At 35.4% G+C, this 20,834-nt stretch overlaps 1 protein-coding gene across 2 annotated transcripts in view; it reads right to left on the reverse strand.

The window, feature by feature from the left end:
* The window catches only part of TNKS (tankyrase), a 93,795-nt gene that overhangs the window by 32,866 nt on the left and 40,095 nt on the right, over positions 1 to 20,834 (reverse strand). Inside the window, exons 4-9 of one of the 2 annotated variants that reach the window (XM_087926291.1) lie at positions 19,198 to 19,234; positions 18,522 to 18,597; positions 17,523 to 17,552; positions 5,058 to 5,152; positions 2,866 to 2,932; positions 1,665 to 1,851 (exon numbers count right to left, since the gene is read on the reverse strand). In XM_087926291.1, coding sequence (XP_087782417.1) covers positions 1,665 to 1,851; positions 2,866 to 2,932; positions 5,058 to 5,152; positions 17,523 to 17,552; positions 18,522 to 18,597; positions 19,198 to 19,234 — 492 coding nt within the window. The remainder of the gene's footprint in view (positions 1 to 1,664; positions 1,852 to 2,865; positions 2,933 to 5,057; positions 5,153 to 17,522; positions 17,553 to 18,521; positions 18,598 to 19,197; positions 19,235 to 20,834) is intronic. The other variant, XM_026712685.2, reaches the window with a different exon arrangement.

Genomic DNA, 20,834 nt, shown 5'->3' on the forward strand with positions numbered 1-20,834 from the left:
TGCATTACTATTACTAATAATCTCATCACTCCTTATCACCCATCCCCTCCCACTTGTGACTGTATGACTGTAACTTTTTCACTTGTATCCTTACGATTTATATGGACTGTTTCCTACTTTGATTTGATTGTTTATTGTACCCTATGACTATTATTAAGTGTTGTACCTTATGATTCTTGACTCTTGATGAATGTATCTTTTCTTTTATGTATACAGAGAGCATTTGCACCAAGGCATATTCCTTGTGTGTCCAATCACACTTGGCCAATAAAAGAATTCCATTCCATTCCATTCCATGGTCATATTTAAAATATGGTACATATAATTCAAGTTGACAACATTTCAAAAACAGCTTTCAGAGTGTTAAATAAAGCCATTCCTCATTTAGTGGCTACTTTGTTTAGCAACCATTTGCAACACAAAAATAGTAGGTCCAATAATAAAAATACAGTAATAAATGATATTAAAAATCACTTTCTGACCAAAGGGGAAAAATGGATATTGTATAAGAGAACTTTATCTGAGAGAAACTGCAGCAACTAATGATCTTCAGAGTGTTTTTCTCTCTTTCAATCACTTAGTGATCATTTCGCTTAATGCCCAAGTCATTGGAATATGGTTGCTAAATGAGTAGAGGGTTTAGTATATGTAAAGGAAGCAGATAATCGAAAAGATGGTGGAACTATCCTATCAGCATTTTTTTTTCCCATTTGGGAGTGTTTAGACCAGAAAAGATGGAAATTATAAACAAGATATGAAGGCGATAACATTAATATACACAATTATGTACTGTGTGGAAAAATCAACAATAGAAATGGATCACCAAGAGCAGGATATACAAGACTGACAAAAAGAAGTATCACCGGACTCGGAGCTTTAGGAAATTATGGAAATTGTCACACAGATATGTAGCGATACTTAAATGAGTCAACTGGAAAAGTATGGAAGGTCAAATTCATGGAAAATTGATGTTTTCAATGATTACTAGTTATGATATCTATAAATATTAGTATCTGAAACAATAGCACTTCTGAAAACATTAGGCCGAACAATGCTAACACTCATACTGATAGGCTTCCTTTTAGCAATGACTGAACAATGTGGCACCACAAAGTTGGGCCAAAAACATCTTAAGTTCCACAAAGTTCCTAGGCATTCGTTTCGTAAGTTTTATTGCTCCCAATAATGAGGAAGTGATGGTGATGGGGAGTTATGCTAAAAATTAAAACCTTAGTTCTGTAACAGATAAGGTCCCGACTGTGCTCACTTTTAGGAAAGTCTTGGAGACCAGGCTGTTTTCTTGGGCATAGGAGTTGAGCAAGCAATTCAGCCAATACTGCAGGTATGTGATATCTTTGGTAGTCACTCTATGCTTTAGTTGGTCCTGATATGTATTTTTTAAATTTCTGGTAGCCCCCTGAAGTCACAGTACTAAGATGGGCAGCCACATAAATAAATTTAGATTAATAAATAAGATGAAATAAAATACATAAGCATAAATCCTTTAAATTTCTCAGATGGTACAAAAAATTCATCAACTGAAGGCTGAGATACCATATCAGCCTTACTTTAAAAGAACAGAATATCATTTTTAATACTGTAGAAAAGAATGAATTCTGTAGTCTTGCTGAGAATGATAACAGCTTGCACATAGTCATACTTACAGGTGAGCCTCTCTTTGAGCTCAGGTGTCGGTGCCATATCAACAGCACTCTTGCCATGGCAGTTGACTAATGTTGGATCTGCACCATGGCTGAGTAACAGAGAACAAACCTCCACACGATTCTTGGAAGCGGCTTCATGTAATGGAGTAAACTGCCAGAGATCCATTGCATTAACACAGGCTCCATGCTAAGGAACAAATGTAACAGGAGGAAAAGGCAACAGGCATTTTATGTTGCATCAATATTATAATTATTATTTTTTTAGTTTTAAATACACAAGGTTGGATTAACTGTCTGTGAGGGAAATCATATTAGAATTTCTAACATATATGAAGTCATTTAATCATTTCATTTCATTAGCTGAACAAATGTATTCTACTTGACATCGAAAGAGTGAGATTAACACATGAGATTTGTTTACAAAAACTGGTATAACAGATCAATTACAATAAATCTTGGTATAATAGCACTTGAAACTCCTTTGTTTAGTTCTCTACTTGAAATAATACAAACCCGATCACTGGCTTGGGGCGAGTACTGTAGTGCCTATTCTATGAAACAGTGCCATCTTGTGGGATTCAGGAGACATGCCTTTGCTTCATAGTGCCTGCCCAATGAAACAGCCCCCTTCACTTCCTCTCCACTCCTACTCAAAAATTGGATGCCCCTGACTTGCTGGGTTGCAAAAGGCCATCAAAGCCTGGCATTTCTTTCAGGGATTATTTATGTCTGCTAAAGAAATCCACTATGTGTGTTTCAGAAGCTGTAAGTTACTTGCAAAATACCTTTATATTCCATTTAATTTCATTCTTGTTTTTAATAGTTATTCACTTAAGTTAGGCAGCCATGTAAATTTTCTAAATAAATCTGTTCTACAATATAGATGAGAAAAATAGAATAGGAATGTAATCTTATTTGACTTAGTAAAATTAGACTGGAATAAAGGAGGTGTTTTGGGGATAATTTAGCAAAATTGGTGACAGCTTTAAATGTTTTTTATAGTGATGAATTATTTCAAATAAGAAGCAGCCTTTTAAAAAAAAATACTGAAAAGGGAGGTCTCTAAAATATTTTCTTTATCAACATCACAAAGGCATACAAATTATCTCACATGCAATACAACCTATAATTTGTAAACAGAATAAAACCCTTCGCATTAATGACAATCTTTATATAATTACATAATTATTAACTTATCCACCTTCAATAGCAATTCTGTAACTTCATAATGTCCATAGGAACATGCGTTGTGTAGAGGCACAAGTCCACTATAACAAAGAAAAAAAATATTGTTTAACTATTCAGCAAATTAATTCTTCACTACACTGCACCATATATTCTATCTGCTTTAATATTTTTCTTGTGCTAAAGCATTTGTCAAATTATTTCTTTTTAAAGCTTTGCACAGTTCTAATGTTTCCTGCCTGCATAAATGTAGGGATGGTATCTTTCTAGGGGTTCTTTTGTTTTTCTTTATTTTGGGCTTATTGTTTATTTTACTGCTGTGTGTATATACAGTTACATTTCATTAAAGGACATGTTTTACATATTGAGTAAAATGAGTATTTCCTCATTTTTATATTTTTATTCCACTGAGAATTTCAGACATAAAAACCACGAATAAAATAAGCCAAAGTTCATGAACCAGTTTCAAACAAAAGTTAGAATAGCGATATTCCATCTAAAAGTGATATATGATTTGCTTGTTGGAAAAAGCTGTTGAAAGAAATATCCTTCTGGGTTCAGTTCCAAGTGGGTAAAAAGACACTGGAAACATGGAGGATGCTTGGAAGGTTTAATGGTAGACAAGAGGACCACATGGCCTGGAGCTCCAGAGTGAAAAGGAAGGATGATCACATGCTTCAAGGTGAAGGAAGAGATCAAGAAAAAAGGGCTGAGGTGCTGAGAGTGCCTGGGTTTTATAACTTTTGTTGGGATTTGAATTGGAGCTTGTATTCCGATTGGTTGTCAGACTCCCATGAGGCCATGCAAGAGCAACTCTATAGGTTGTCCTGAGTTCCAGGCTTGGTTGAGCCTTGCTGGATGATGATGATGATGATGCACTGAAAGGGCTTTTAAGCAATTGCTATAGATTTACTTGGAGATCTTTGTTATGTAAAGTATTCTGGCCCAGGCCTTAATGGCCCACCCATTAACAAAGGTGGGGGTGAGCTTCTACTTCTGAGGTGAGTTACTGCTTCTGAGTTTCTACTCTTTTTAGAGGAAATATTCTGCCTTTTTAATATTTCCTAGGATAGTTCAATTTTCTAGGAGAGGGGTGAGTGCTAACTTCCTACAGCTCAAACCAGTTAGGTTAAAAAAAAATGCTTCAGTCTTACATGAACTATATAACATGCCTTCCAAGAATACATACATTTGAAGACTGCAGAAAAAAGTTAAGCTCATTCAAGGATTCATTGCTTCCGTAATAAGTTGACAAATACAACAGAACCTTAAAACTGAGACTATCCATGCCATTCACAGAGAAGAAAAAGGAACATAGCAAATTTACAGCTACAACTGAATATTTTAAATCAAACAAATAGGCTAAAATCAATTGGAAGAGGTCCAAGAGGTCATCAAGTCCAATGCCCTGTCATGACCTTGCTGTCATAAATTACAGAGGAGTGACAGTTACTGTCTAAATATTTCCCTGTATCTGGGCCACAAACAAATGTTATATTTTAATTAGCATCTAAATATGGGGGAAAGACTACTATGTGGACATTCCAGATCTTATATGAGATAGTGCAGGGGTCCCTGGCCGGTGGGTAGGCCACAGCCCACTAGTGGGCTGCAAGAGGTTTGCAACTGGTCTGCAGAAACAGCTGGCAAGTGCACATGCACACACACGCCCTCACTTGCATGAATAACATAGGCATGCTGCTCGTGCAAATGGAGCTGCGCACACACTTCCCAGCCACTCACATGGAACCATCCCCCCTCCCCACCCAACGGTCTGCAAAGCTGGAAATGTTGGGGAACTCTGAGATAGTTGCAACATGGATATATATGATTTGCTCCCATGAATTTGCCCAACAATGCTATTCCACTTTTACTCAAATCACTATCTTATTTTTACTGATAATCATGCTTAGATTCATCTGAATGGCTCACAGAATATTGCTCATGCAAATATACATTGCAATAAAATACGCTACCATAAGATGGAAAGCAAAAATAAAATATAAAAATCACAGAAGGAAACAGAAATTACAAATATTCACAAAAATTAAACAAAAGCAACCAGTTTTAAATGATTTAGGGGGGAGGGAAGAGTTTTGCCTGGCCTCAAAATAGTACCTATGAATCTGTGAGTGTCATTATGAAAAAGTGCTTTCCACCTTACATCATATTAGCACTATCAAAACCAAATTATACAATTTGACATACCCTTTGTCTTTTGCATGGACATCAGCACCATGCTGAAGTAAAAGCTGGACTATACGAACTCTGTTATATCCTGCCGCCAAATGTAATGGGGTTGACTGTAATAAGAAACAGTAATTAAAGAACATAAGCATATTTCAAGCTAAACCAAATCTTCATATTGACATACAATAATTACAAGTAACAATGCCAGCTGAGTATGTATTATCAAAGTACTTAATTCAAATTGCAGTTTTACATCCTGCATAGCAAAATACTTTTGAAATGGATGGGGGGTGGGGGGGTGGAGTTACAGAAAGCTAGAAGTAATATAGTTTTCTTTTTTCTTTGTATTTTTTTGATTGTTTTTCTAAAAAAATATATATCTATGTATGTTTTTTTCTTCAACAGTGTATTTTTATTTTTGGGTTTCACTTTTTTCTGTTTCTCCGTCGTTGTTTTCAAGACAATAAATAAAAAATCTGAAGAATAAAATTTAGTGCAGTACTAAAAAAGATGGCTTTTACAATCTTTAGATCAACTAAATGTAGTTTAAATATGGAAAATCAGGTTTAAAATATACTTTATACATACAATTTACCCTGTCCCCTATTTTGTGGTAGCCAATATTTTTCTTGAGGTTTCTCTTTCTTGCTTTTGCCAGGTTTCTCCAGAATACCAGGCTTTATTTCTCTTTATTTCTCTATTTTTCTTTATTTCTACAGAAAGACTACCGAGAAGATCCCTTAAACAAACTCAATTACAGGGCAATCAAGTCAGAAAGTCTTCTGTGCCTGGTTTATGGTATTTGTGGATAATATAAACTTCTCTCTTCTCTGCAATTCAAGATGCAATATGTCTTACTCGGCTATTATCCTCCAAGGATGCCTATTCAGCAAGTACAGTATTGTGCTTCTGGCACCAAGACTGAAATAGCTTCCCATCACCAACATACTGTATAAAAATTCAAGGCACTGGGATCACAATAACGCTGGCTTTTCCATGTGAGTTCTTCCTCTCAGCCTGTACAAAATTATAGAGCTGCCATGCCAAACAATGCCACAGAAACTTGACTTCAAGAATCTTTAACAAGAAGCTGCAATTTTCAGTATTTCTTCCATTTTAATGCTTTAATGTTTTTGAGGAGTCTGGTCTTTAAGGATTTTGACTCTTGGAAAAAAAGCTATACTTGATTATTAATCATTCTCATAGTAAATGTGGAATCCATAAAGATGTAGCAAAGCCCATGACACAACACTGAAAGCAACCATGATCAATTTCAGATTATATTTAGTTCCCTAAAATGTAAGGCTATATGTTAACTGAGTAAATGAACTGACAAATCTTTCAATTATAGTATTAAATATTTAAGCACAAATTAATAAATTATAATTTCAGAAAAGGAATTCTATATCACAGGTTTCTGCACTTTGGAATCTCAGTTGGGCCTTATCTTTTGCAGATACAATTAGGATTAGGAGAAGAGCTACAAAATCCTCCAAATCAAGAATTTTATGGAGTAACTGATGGGATTTTTTTTTCTTTTTACAAAGCCTCTAAAGTAAACAAGATCACAGATGTTTGTAATATAATATCCCTAATTAGAACTAGAAATCTGCTTCACACAGCATAGACAAATAATAAAATTAATTTCATAAACACCATTCAACACTTTCTGCTTTCTGATTGAATGTAATTATCTGGATAAATAATTAATTCAAAGCAACATTAGCATGTAGTGCTAACCACTTTAGAATAACAAGGCAGAGGAAAACTTTCCTTCTTTCTCCTTTCCCTTTCCTTGTTTTCTTTCTTCCTTCCTTTCCTTCCCATCATTCCAGTCCTCAATATAGCTGCCTATCTTAAAACAACTCCAGATGTTACTGTTTCCTCTAATCAACACAAACAAGAGTCTGGAACTCAGAAGAGCTGTAGTGAAGTAACTGAGGCCAGTAAGATAAGAAAAAAGCACTTCCAGCATTCTCCCTGATCTCTCTTACTGATAACTTTATCCTCCAGAGTGTGGTAGAAGGCTCAAATCAGTTATCATTAATGGAAGATGGTAGCATCAATGAATTGGAAATATCAGAAATGTTGGGAAAACTGATTATGTAATACCTGAGTTCTTGACTTTAAATTAGACTTGGATATAAACAAAATCCCATTTTTAGCTTTAGAAAAGCAAATTTAATTAAATATAAAGTAATACTAAGGAACATTCTGCACAAGAAAAAGTTAAGGGGAAAAGAAACACAAAACACACTGTACTAGAAGCAGGATAACGAATAATTCACAGAAGAGAAAAACAGAATACTGAAAAAGCCAATGTGGCTGCTATAAAAAATTTGGGGGGGGGGAAGATACGCTGATGTGTTTGGGACTATAAATAAAACAAATTTTAAAAGATACATACAGAATTTACAAAGAGAAGAAATCAAGACAGCAGGTAAGTTAGAACTGCAGAAATTGTTTTAAAAAAGGATATTTAAGAATTAAGGTTGGCAAAGGATACAAAAGGGGCTTCTTTAATTATGTTCAAAATAAAGTAATGAAAAAGTATGCCACATGTTCAGTGAAGATGGCACAAGTTTAAAGGTAACAAAGAAAGGGATAATTGATCCATTTTTGGTCAGTCTTCAAAAATAAGATAGGTATTCTACCAAATAATTGTGCGCACCAAAGGGACATATTAAGTTGGTAGAAATAGGGTCAGGGAATACCATTTATATTGATTGGGTTCAAATTTCATGGACATCTTTCATGCATTTTAAGGCACTAATAGGATGTGTTAATGTTCTGGCTGAATTTTTTATTTTTATTACACACACACACACGAATAACTCTGGAACACCTTGAGCAATTTCAACCAAAGTTGGTACACAGATGACTTACCCTCTGGAAACAAATACTGTGGGGGTAAGACACCCCTAACACCTCTCGGAGAGGGTGTGTGCTTTAAAATGACTTCTACTGTACAGCACAGTAGACTTGCCATGGTAACAACTTCAAGTACTCCACAAAGGAACTCCCTCCCAGCTCTCCAAAGAAACGTCAGGCAATTGGCCAAGTGCAATAAAAAAAAATGAAACACCAGAGTAGGCAAGAAACTCCCGAGGAGAGGAATAGAAGACGTGCGATGCTGCACGAGAGACAATACAACAGCATGAGTCCAGACTACAAGATTTTCCTGTCTAATACAGGATTGGGATAATTAAAATAATGCCCGGGCAATGCCAAGTTATCAGTTAGTTTTTATATAATTATCTTTGAAAATTCCTGGAGAACAGGCATGCCTTTCTTCAAAAATATGATAAGGATGGTCTAGAGAACTGCAGTCCAATCAGTCCAATATCAATATATGAGAAGACATACACTGCTGGTTATATTGCCATTTTTATAGGGACCCCTGTTTATAACTTATCTTCACTCTATTCTCTAAATTCCAAGAGAAGTTGAATTAATTTGGGAAAAGTGTATTTTTGAGGTTTGATGGCTAATAACACCACTTTTTTTTGAATAGTACTATACAATTATAGAAAGATAATTTAATCAAGAATGTAATGCAGCAAAGTTTGTTCAATTATCTGTATTCTATGAAAAGTTATAGCCAAATAACCAGAAAAAGGAAGCACAACTTGCTTAGGTTGATATCAGGTAGCTTTCCATCATCTGATTGTTAGCCAATGAGCATGAGTGTTTAGAAAGCCAATTAGGTGTCATCTTGTTTTGGCAATGAGCCAATCAGATCACAGTAGGATTCAGTTATTGATGTCATGTATTGAAGCTGAGAGAAGGACATTTGTCAGTGTGTTATGTGATCGGTATCAAGTTGGTAGAGATTTTTTTGGGTTTTTCATTTAGTGAGCTTGTAAAGCATAATAAAATTAAAGTAATAGTGCAAAGAGTTGACTGGTCACCCAGAAAGTGATGTAAAATAGTATTATTAAGTGAACAAGGCTACAATTATAAAGAAATTAGAAGAAAAATTGGTGGAAACTTAACCAAAGGTGGCATTTCTAAGTTTTTGAAAAGGCATAAGGAAACTCGGTCATTACAAAACCACACTGGTAAAGGCAGGAAAAGGGTGCACAACAACAAGTGATGATAGAAGAATTAAGAGACTGTGCTGATGTGACAGATGAAAATCATCTGAGTATATACAAGATGAAATGCCGCAATGCAATATGAAGTTGAGTACAAGGACTGTTTGGGGCAGACTGCAGGAATTTGGTCTAAAATCTAGAATTCCATGAAAAAAGCCACTTTTATTTCTCAAACAAAGGTTGAAAAGACTAAACTGGGCTAAAACCCATGTTACCTGGCTAGAGGAACAATGGGACAGTGTTAGTTGGAGTGATGAAACCAAGATCTCCCTGTTTGGTAGTTATGTCATAAAAGTACATTTTCCCCAAAAGGTTTCTACAATTTTGGCCACTACTGTATACTCAGGAGACATCAGGTGATAATACATTTATCTAGAAAATAACAAACAAGAGGAAAAATATAGTAGCAGTAAAAAAATGTGTGGACTGAACTGGCTGGCCATTTTAATTGGAATTCAACTGCTAGAGAATGACTATAGAGACTGTGGACTGTATTTTAGTTAAGGGTATGGTGCATGCAAATTCAACTTTACCAATGTAAAACATAACCAAATTATCAGATTACAGTATCTAAAACATCTTAAGAACACTAGGTTGAGTATAGTATGCTATTAACATCAATAGTAAAAAAAACCCCACTTTCTTCAGAAAAATTCTTCAGGACACGAAAACTGCCTGATAAGAGGGGCTGCTGACCAACTTTTCTCCAACTTTGAAAAATAAAAAAAAAATCTATTCATGGAAGCGATCAAGAGCCAGCTGAAACCTTGGCTGAAAGAATAGATATTTTTTACCTGTTTTCATTACCCACTGCAGCCTTTAATACCATCTCAGACATATTTCTCTAACTCTCCAAGTAGCTTTTGTGGAGATGTAGGGAGTATAAGCAAAAAAAAAAACGGCCTTCCCCTCTATTCACATATTAATAATTGGGACTTAAACAATAATGAACACAAAATTAAGGAATCACAATTGAAACAGGATCGGCTTAACAAAGGAGAAACTTTAATTAGTATTTTACTGGGAAGTTGCCAGTAACAAGTTACACAAATTGTTATTTTAAAAATAACTGGTATAAAATAGCAACTTTTCTATTTTGCAGATAAAACTTGAAATACCACAATGAATGAAAGAATGAAAACAAGAAGTCAATTTTTCCTATCTGAACTTAAAGGCTTTCTATGTATAACATTTATATCTTGTTTTTCTTCCAGATTTCCTCCAACTATTTAATCTAGGACTCCTCTAGGGCAGGGCTGAGATACTGTATAGTAACTGGCTCAAGATCATTCAGAATGTTACATGGTTGATTGGAAATCTGAATCACAACTACGATCACTATATTATCTTTTCTCTTTGATGACCAAAATAAGGACAGTTTTACAGGATTCCTGAATCTCCCACAACAAAACATTTTCCAGTTAAGTATAACATGATCCACTGGCAATGTCTGGAATGGGGCCCCTCCTTTGTTTCCCTTAAAATTAAGTTTTACAATTTATATGCAAAAAGTGCTTTGTATATTAAATTTCTCTTTGCATTCTCATCAGTTACAATATCTGAATTATGATTTTTTACCAGTATGTGATTATAACTAATCACAGATCAGGAATGGTGAATCCCAGGTTCTTACTTCCAGTCTTTCTTACTTCTCCTTTGACATCTGGGTACAATTAGAAAAGGCAACCACAGAACTAAATATAAAACACCTAAAACCACTGTGATCCTATTGGGAGACTTTAATGCTAGGGTAGGCTTGACAATGCCCATTTGGGCATCATACCTGACGACTATTTATCAACTGGCCTACCCTGGCATTTCAGAGAATATGGTGAGTTCTAAATTGATCTTCTTGACTTACATAAGTTATCTTCATATCCTGGGAGGCAGTTGCTTTATATATGTTTTTACTTTCCGTACTGGGAATGTTAGGATTACATTGTGTTTGAACAGACAAAACCAATTTATTCTTAGACATTCAAGTTTATGTGAGGGAGGGCAGCAACCATAAATTAATTGTAGTACCTTTTATGGCAGTTCTGATATAAGACTGACTACCTGTATCAAACAATAAGAGGCTACCTGCCCACCTAAAGTGAGACAAACAAGGAGGTTCAAAAGCAAGAGAGCCCAGCCTTGGGTGAAAACAATCTTACAACTATTCAAGATCCAAATGCAATTTTTTTAATTGGGTGTGCCAATGTGTGTTTCATGTAAAAAAAACATAACAGAAAAATTGCCTGTTAAGAACTGACAGCCCACGAGATCTAAATGGTTGGTCCTTGATTGCTCTTGGTCAAGAAAGACTCTAAAAGCAGCTATGTGTTTGGTTCAAAGAAACCTTACACTAAGCCAGGGGTGTCCAACCTTGGCAACTTTAAGACTTGTGGATTTCCACAAGTCTTAAAGTTGCCAAGGTTGGACACCCCTGCACTAAGCAATCGTGCCAAGATGTTAAAGCCAAGACACAACTACAAGAAACTAATAGCCACCAAGAAGACTCACTACACAACTACAGTGTGGTCTGAGTTAGAAAATCAGCGGTTCAATTCAGTCATATTTTGGAACATCACATCTGGCATGCTGAAGGGGTGTAAAGCTAACTAGTATCCCTATCTCAGCAATACTTTATAGGATTTTTAGAACTAACATATTTGCCAATCTCAACCAGGATCATCCAGAAAACATGATTACTAAATTTTTGACCTCTTATAATCTTCCTCTCAGCCACCAATATGAGTGGCAGAAATTAAACACATTTATTCTTGAAGCCCAATAAGACATCTGGTGAAGATTTGCTAGCCCAGAACTCTTTCAGACTTATATTGACTGGTGAATTCCACTGCTGGCAAGTTGTTTACATATATGGGCAACACTGGTCTTATTTTCCAGGAGGCTGGATACTATCCACCATATTTCCCATATACAAAAAGAGAGAGAAGAAAGTCTCCTCAAATTACATACCCATAAGCCTTATAGATTATAACAACTAAGATATCTCTTGAAGAAAATAGAGGATTGGGCAAAGAATATATCAGTGGAAGAACAAGCTAGATTCAGATCTGGATATTCCTCAATAGACAATTTCTTTGTTCTACACCCATGATGGTGAACTTATGGCATGTGTGCCAGAAGTAGCACGCAGAGCAATCTCTCCGTGCATGTCAGCTATTGCCTGGTGCTCTTCTGTATTCCGGCTAGATGTTTTGTGTGCGTGCAGGAGCACTGGAAACCAGAAGAGCATCTCCCAGTTTTCGGGATGCCAACTGGTCTTCATGAGCTCATGCATGCCAGAAACTGGAAGACCAGGTGGCCAACTCTTCCAGTTTCCAGCACTCCCGTGTACCCACTGGGGAGCTACTCTTCCGGTTTCCAGTGCTCCGCTGTGCACGCGCTCCCGTTTCGGCACTCGGTACCCCAAAAGGTTCACCAACACTGTTCTACACCATTGGATTTGCTTAAGCAGCATTTGCTTAATGGCCATTATAAAAAATGTTGATAACTGAGCATGGTCATATAGTGACTCGCTTAATAACCACCATGACGTATGACCGTAATCCCAGGCTCAATTACAGTTGTAAATCAAATATTACCTGTATTCTTTTATCTTTATCCTATTTTATCTACCATATATTTTATTTCACCCCACGCTGGGGTGGGGTGTATCATACCTTATCTCATTTGTTTTAATGTGGCTGATGCTCATGCTTTGATATGGTAAACTAATCAGTAAAGTGTATTACAATTAGTATTTGCCTGAAATGGTATAGGTCTCCTGCTTGATTAGGGGACTGGACTAGAGGACCTCCAATGTCCATTCCAATTGTGCTATTCTGTTACTCTTCCAATCCTGAAATTCACTGAATCATCATAGACTAAAAGACAAAAACTGTACTAAAAAACTCAGTCCTGAGATGGGATTGTGGGCAGGGAGGGAGATTATTTGCGTGGCAGATTATTTGCCTTACATTTTTTTTCAAAATATATGTATTTTGTACATGCAATATGTCCTTATGTCCATGTATAATTTTATTCTAGTTTTCCAAGTGCATAGGTTTATGCAACACAAATAAAAATAGTATATATTCATTGGACGAGATATGGAAGTATGACGTTCAATAGAGTATTATATATTTCCTCGCATATTTCATAAATATCCTTAAGGTATGCCGAAAATATTAAAATTAAAATAAACTGTATTTATATAACATGCAGAAAGGGGTAAGCCATTCAAATAAAATCACAATAGTTAGTATTTCACATGATAGTGATATTTTGAAACTGAAGAATTTTTGAACTGAGATCCACTCAAATAGCCTTACCCATCTGCAGAAAGTAAGGAGAGGTTTTGGCGCTAAACTGGGATGCACCAGTCCCATATGATCTTTCCTTTATACGAAGGGCTTTACATTATTATTAAGTATATTCAGCATGAAAAGTACATTCATTTGTGCTTCAAGCTCCTTTTGTTTTCTAATTTCTAGCACTGTGCATTAGTATGAGAGAAATCCTTTATAAATATAAATATAAAGCAAATAGACAAAATAATGCAGAGATATTGCAGTTTACTTTCTGTAAACTCCATCTTGCATCATAAACACTTTAAGGATTGGAAGACATCTTGGGAATAGTAGGAGGGGGAATCTAGTTTAGTGGCTAAGAAAGATTCAAATAACAAACCCATGTTTAATTATATCACTTGAAACTACATATAAGACTATGAATAATTTAACACACCAATATAACTCATATAATCAATGCTTCTGGCACAAAATTCTAGGTATCAAGAAGGCCTCTAGGCTTGTTGCCACCTGCTATACCAGACTTCTATAAATACAGATTTATTCTGTAGGGGAGAGGGAGAGAAAACATTTATATATGATTGTCATTTAAGTGATAAGGTACGAAAATCAATCCAAAAGTCTAAGAAAAATATGTGTAACAAATCCTGATGATTTGTCTTGTAGGATTTTATTTGAAATAAATAACAAGTAAATTAGCAAAAGGTGGCAACTCTCAAGTTATCATCTTTTATAATATAGATGAAAAATGAAAATAAAATTTGGAATGATTAATTGGTTTATCAGTGAAGAAAAGACATTCTTGGGTAAGAACTAAAAATAATTTAAAAACTTGAATGGAGTGAAATTGTTTTTAAAATATTAGCTGTAGTTCCATTGTGGATCAAACAATTTGGCTTTATGTCAACCAAAAAGATTTCTTGAGATAGCTAGGCTCTCCATAGTTTGCTTTTTTTAAAAAGAAGTAATTGCTTTACTTGGTTGGAGAGCCAATCTGGTGTAGTGTTTAAAATACCAAGCTGGAAATTAAGAGACTCTGAGTTCAAGTTTTGTTTTAGGCACAAAGGGTGACCTTGGGACAGTTCTCATCTCTCAGCCTTAGGAAGCAGGCAATGGCAGATGACTTCTGAAATCTTTCCACAAAAATGTAGGGACTTAGGGAGAGAGGCGAGGAAGGAAGGCCCTTTACTGGGTGGGAAATTTATTTCAATGCAGTATTTTAATCTATTTGGTTTGGTAACAATTTGAAAGTTTATTTTATTTTTTCTTTATTGTGGTGCCCCAAAATTAACACCTTGGGTATCACATGTTTTGTTAACTGAAAGATAATAAAAAAACAGATCTGCCAACATCTAGAAATAAGTAAAGTAATAACTAGCAGCCAGCATGGGTTTGTTAAAAACATATCATGCCAAACCAATCTAATTTCACTCTTCAACACAGTGACTAAATTAGTAGACCAGCAAAATACTGTGGGCATAATATATTTAGATTTCAGCAAGGCATTCGACAAAGTAGAGCACAACTTACTTCTTAGTAAGCTAGAAAAAAGTGGAATAGATAGCACCATCACTAGAGGGACTCGCAACAGGCTGGCAAACCGTACTCAACGAGTAGTCCTTAATGGGTCAAAGTCTACATGGAGGGAAGTAAGCAGTGGGGTGCCACAAGGTTTCTTCTTAGGCCCAGTACTCTTCAATATCTTCATTAATGACTTAGATGAGGGAATAGAAGGGGAACTTACCAAATTTGCAGATGATACTAAGCTGGCAGGAATAGCTAACACCCAAGAAGATAGGCTCAAGATCCAGATGGATCTTGACAGACTAGAACATTGGGCCATATTTAACAAAATAAAATTCAATGTAGAGAAAAGTAGAGTCCTGCACTTAGGTAAGAAAAACCAAAAGTACACATATAGACTGCGTGAAACCAGGCTCAATGGCAGTAACTATGAGAAGGATCTTGGAGTCTTAGTGGACAACCAGCTAAATATGAGCCAGCAGTGTGCAGCAGCCGCCAAAAAACCTAATGCAATCCTAAATTGTATTAACAGATCAAGATCAAGGGAAGTACTAATACCACTCTATAAGCCTTAGTAAGACCACACCTAGAGTACTGCATCCAGTTTTGGTCACCACATTATAAAAAAAGATGTTGAGACTCTAGAAAAAGTACAGAGAAGAGCAACCAGGATGATTAGGGAACTGGGGGCTAAAACATACAATGAACGGTTGCAGGAATGGGGCTTGGCTAGTCTAGTAAAGAGAAGGACCAGGGGAGACATGATAGTGGTCTTCCAATATTTGAGGGGCTGCCACAGGGAGGAAGGGGTCAAGCTATTTTCTAAAGTGCCTCAAGGCCAGACAAGGAATAATGGCTGGAAACTGAACAAGGAGAGATTCAACCTGGAAATAAGGAGAAACTTTCTGACAATGAGAACAATCAACCAATGGAACAGCTTGCCCTCGGAAGTTGTGGGAGCGCCATCAGTTGAGACTTTCAAGAAGAGATTGGACTGCCATTTGTCAGAAATGTGTAGGGTCTCCCGCTTGGGCGGGGGGTTGGACTAGATGACCTACAAGGTCCCTTCCAACTCTGATTATCTGTTATCTGAATCATTATCTACACTTATTATTTTATTATTAGCAGCCACATTTCCGGTATAGTCTTTTAAAAGGTATCTTTAATCTGAAAGTAAGAAAAACCTTTGCCTTTTGCATGTCTATTAGAAGATCTGAGAGATATTCTGTGTTGAACCCCAGTGATTACAGGTAGTTCTCAGGTTAAGAAAGTCCAACTTATGGAACTTATGGACAACCCACACTTACAAACAGGTGGTCTTCTACTAAAAATGGTGGATTGCATTCTGTTTCCTTCGGCCAACAAACTACAAACCATACAACATTTTCATGTACTCTGGACATCACTGCAGCAAATATGTTTAGACCAATTCCCTTAAATGTATATTTCTCCAATAAATGCAACATCACTCTTATAATAAAATGAGTATACTATGCATGAGCGTCCATTACAAATGTATTTAATTACAAACATTTAATTACAAATGAATGCTCATGTATATAGCAAAAGAGTTCTCCTTGACAAAACATAGGTCAAATATTATGCAGATGGAATCAAATGAGCAAATCTGAAGCCTGCATGGACAACATGGTTTTAAGCAACAGAAAGACCCAATTCAGCTTTAATTTTAATAATCTAAGAAATAAAATCCAATTGTTGCCCTCATAATAATAATTTTAAAAAGTCAACTCGCTAATCATTAGCTAACATATCAAACATTAGAACTGCCATTATGGGACATGGCAACTCACCTTACTGATCCAGTGATGTACTTATACATTGTTAAAAGTTCTTAACAATAACTGTTTAACCCATTAATTGAATCGTTTAATTACTCTATTAAGTCCATTAATTAATTTTTAACCTATTTCTGTTCTCTGGCAGAAATTTTAGACCTATTTATATTCTGCTACAGCTTCACTTTTTAAACAGTCTAACACCTAAAAGCTTTCCTCATTTAAATACTGTGCATTTCAGAACATTCAACTGTATTAGTTATAGATTACTGAACGATTAATACTGTCCTTGATTAAGTGCTGCTCTGGATCTCATTTAGCCATTATTAATATAAGCAAAAGTCCAGGGCCTCCAGATATCAGCAATCTACAATAGCAACTGGTCTTGTAAGCAATTGACACTGCATAATCAAGTATGAAAAAGCTGAACTCTTGCTCACCTCCTTTCTATTTCTGCTGCTCTGACTGCTGTCAAAACTCTGGGCCCTTAGCTGCTACTCTGCTGGAGGAAGAATAAAAAATGGGGGTGGTAGACAGAGTAGGTGAGCAAAATGGGCAGTGGCAGGCTTGAGAAACTAAGAAGTGCGGGGACCACCTTTTACAGGGGCAATCACTGTGACAACAACAAAAAAATGATGGGCCAGATAACAAAGTGGACAATCGGTTTGTCAAGGCAAAGCAAAAATATGGTGTAACAGAGCCCAGCTTTGCCTGGTGACAAAACTGAAATGCCCAGGAGTTGAACCACACAGTTTCAAAACTCACGATTTGAGAATTAATTAACCGATGGTTGATCTAATGCAAAAATAAAATTAAGACAGCCAGTCAGTTATTTTACAGGAAGAAGAAATACAAAGTTTAAAACTGGCTAAGTGTCAATTACAATTAAACCAATCATACTTAACATAGATGAGTATAAGGTAAGAGCTATACATATTGAATTATAGAAAAATGTGTTTAGGCTGCGAATTGCATCCAAAATATTCTTTTAAATCTTCACTGCACTGAATAAACCCCAAACAGTCTGCTGGCAGAGTATGAGCCACAATCTGTCCCAAATTATATCTCTCATGTCCTCTCTCCAAATTACCTGGGGAGATTTCAGTCACGGAAGCTGAGGTACCTGATTACCCATTTCAGACAGTTATTAAGAATTGATGAGACCTAAGAAGCACCAACAGACAAAACAACCATGCTGTGTGAACTCAGGTAAACTGAGATTAGAATCTATTACCTCAGATTATAATAATACAAAAATTAATGAAACATTTAATTAGAATTCTGAATGTATAAGTTCTTCCTTTTCTTACTTCGTACTGATTAATATATTTAATTCCCCATTATGTAAAGCTGCAGTTAGACAATTAAGTGAGACTATAAAAATTTGGAATGAATATCCAACAAGATTAATGAAATTGATCTGAAATTGGCTACAACAACCTAGAGTACTGAAACCCTGTTTTTCACAGCCTGAACACTCACACAGAGAAAAATGTTCATTTACAGTTATTAAGAAAACCCAAACTCACAATTGATATTTATTAACAAGCATTCTGCAGCACAATGCTAGACTGTCATTTAAAATGCAGTCAGTCAACTACTTTATGTTCCACTATCTCTGTCAAACTGTACACATCATTCAATCTTATGTGATGAGACCCAAATTACAATTCACAAACTGGTTGGTTATCAAATTTTTAAATTGATACGTTATACTGACCAGCTGCCAAAAAAATTATAACAATTATATTTACAGAGACTTACTTTTCGCCCATCACTTGCATGACAATTCACATTTAAAGGTGTTAACAAAGCCATTAGTTTTTCTTCATTGCCACTCCTGCAAAGAAGAAATGGAAGGGAGAGGAAGTCTCTTATAGAATATATGAAATGGAGTTTCACATTAACATCTGTTCACAATTCACTTTGTGCATTTTGACTTAGCAAAAATTTGCTTCAATTATTTCCTTTAAAATATGCCTATATAAACATATATAATATATAATTTACTGTATTTTAAATATAATAAATATACATTTCCCAAATTGTTGCAATATTCCTCAAGCTACTATAAATAGCTTTCAGCCTTTCTCTAAGCTTTTCTATAACATATGTAAATGAAGGATGTGCCTTTAATTCATAAGGTAGAGAATAAAAAAATGTCCTAACACATTTCTCATTAAAAATTGCTTTTTAAACGTAATAGAATTTGAAATGCATCTTGTCGAAATTCAACTGTAACTATACTGTAGAATTACAAGCAACTGTTTAGTTTTTTGCAAGTACTTAAATACAAAAGACTCATGTTAACAAGGACTGCTTATCTGCCCAATTTTATAAAAAGATAATGACAACATGACAGATCATAAAATCCATTTTCACCCTGATTTCTACTAGCTCTCTTCAAAAACAATACATTTGTATTCTGAACAGCACTTACCTAGCAGCTTCCAAGAGTTCGTCCTTCTTGTATTCACCTAAATGATTGCAAAATATCATGCTGTTAGCATTTGGCAGAAGACAGATGAAGAAATGCAGCAGGAAGCAAATACAGAATTAAACAGAGAACAGGAGGGGGGGGCGACAAGCAAGCCCACACCCCGCTGGGTGATGGAGCTGTGACGTTAGTCAGCTTGTGAAGGCAGCATCACCAGTGCCTTGGAGACGGGCAGCAAATTGACGCAGCTTCTTATCCAATCCTCAGATGAAATGGCTTTCTTCAGACAACCAATGAATGTTGAACCTCTGTCCAGAAACAATCCCTCTGATAACAGCATGGCAGCTGAGTACAGTGTCTCCTCCCCCATTTTTCCTATTCAATCTCAGCACACTAGTATAGCATAAAGGCACTGACACACCCCAAGACTTTTTTTTTTAAAGGTACACATAATAACATCTGGAGTATTTGTAGCCTCAAAATGATCTTGCAATAGATTTATTTCAGAGATTATTAAAACTGTGTCCAAAGCATATGTTTTTTAACCTTAAGAAAACCAGTGCACCATAGTAGAACATGTGGGAAAGACAAAAGTATCCTGACAACAGCATTTTAAAATCGGCCATTAAAATGGTTGTCTGTTTTGTATCTTTTGGAAAGAATGAAAAATCATACCTTGAAATTTAACTCTGTCTCACTACCACGTCCTCCTCTAAATATCTGAAGTATACTGCCTTTGAAAGTTTTAATGTTTTGGTCTTTGAAATCTTTATTAAAAATTGTAGTAGATAATTTTCTATTCTATTCTATGTAGAATGGTAAGACATTTCAGAGTAAAAGTTATAAATTCAAGCAAACAGAATAATCTTTATAATGACAACCTGTCTCCAAGAAAGAAATATTAAATGCAGGTGGATTACTCCATTTCATTTGAGGGTCTTATGAATGGCAAAGCTTTTATACTCTCCATAGAAGATGCTAAGAAAACGCTTGAGTCATGAACTACAAGAAAACAAGAAAAAATGGAAACAGAAAGAAATTGGTTCAGATATTTTTCTACCCTTACATTTAATTAATCACTGACTTCATGGATTAAATTTTTAAAAAAATCAACAAGATTAAGAGACTGAATACCACGTTCAAAAGAGGAGAGGAAAAGAAAAAAATGAGAATCCAGACAGTATAGGTATTTATGAAATACAATGTTTAAAATATATTAATGTGTTAGAACGTAAACATTAGGTCAAAATCATGTTGTTTCTGGTAGAAACAAGAGTATTAAATTTATCATGAAACAGAAAATTCCAGATGAAATAGAAATATTTTTATTACTACGGTTGAACAATGGAAAATTACAATTACTTCAATTTATGCTTTAAAAGATAACTAGAGAACAACTTGTGGGTTTTTTTCCAATTTCTTCTTGAAATTGCAAGGTATTTTTTTATTTCTGGAAATATTAACTGGATTCTTTGTGCAAATGTTTGGTTCACACCAAAAGCGTTCTGCAAATTGCCAAAAATATCATAGATTATATGTCATTATTTTCTTCCTTAGATGTTTAAGACATAAATACCCTTTAGAGAAAAATATCCATATTGTGCCTCTTCTCTTAACATTAATTCAAGAATAGATATACA

The sequence above is a fragment of the Pseudonaja textilis genome, chromosome 2, assembly GCF_049901715.1.
Source record: "Pseudonaja textilis isolate UNSWEBS1 chromosome 2, rPseTex1.2, whole genome shotgun sequence".
NCBI classification, from domain to species: domain Eukaryota; kingdom Metazoa; phylum Chordata; class Lepidosauria; order Squamata; family Elapidae; genus Pseudonaja; species Pseudonaja textilis.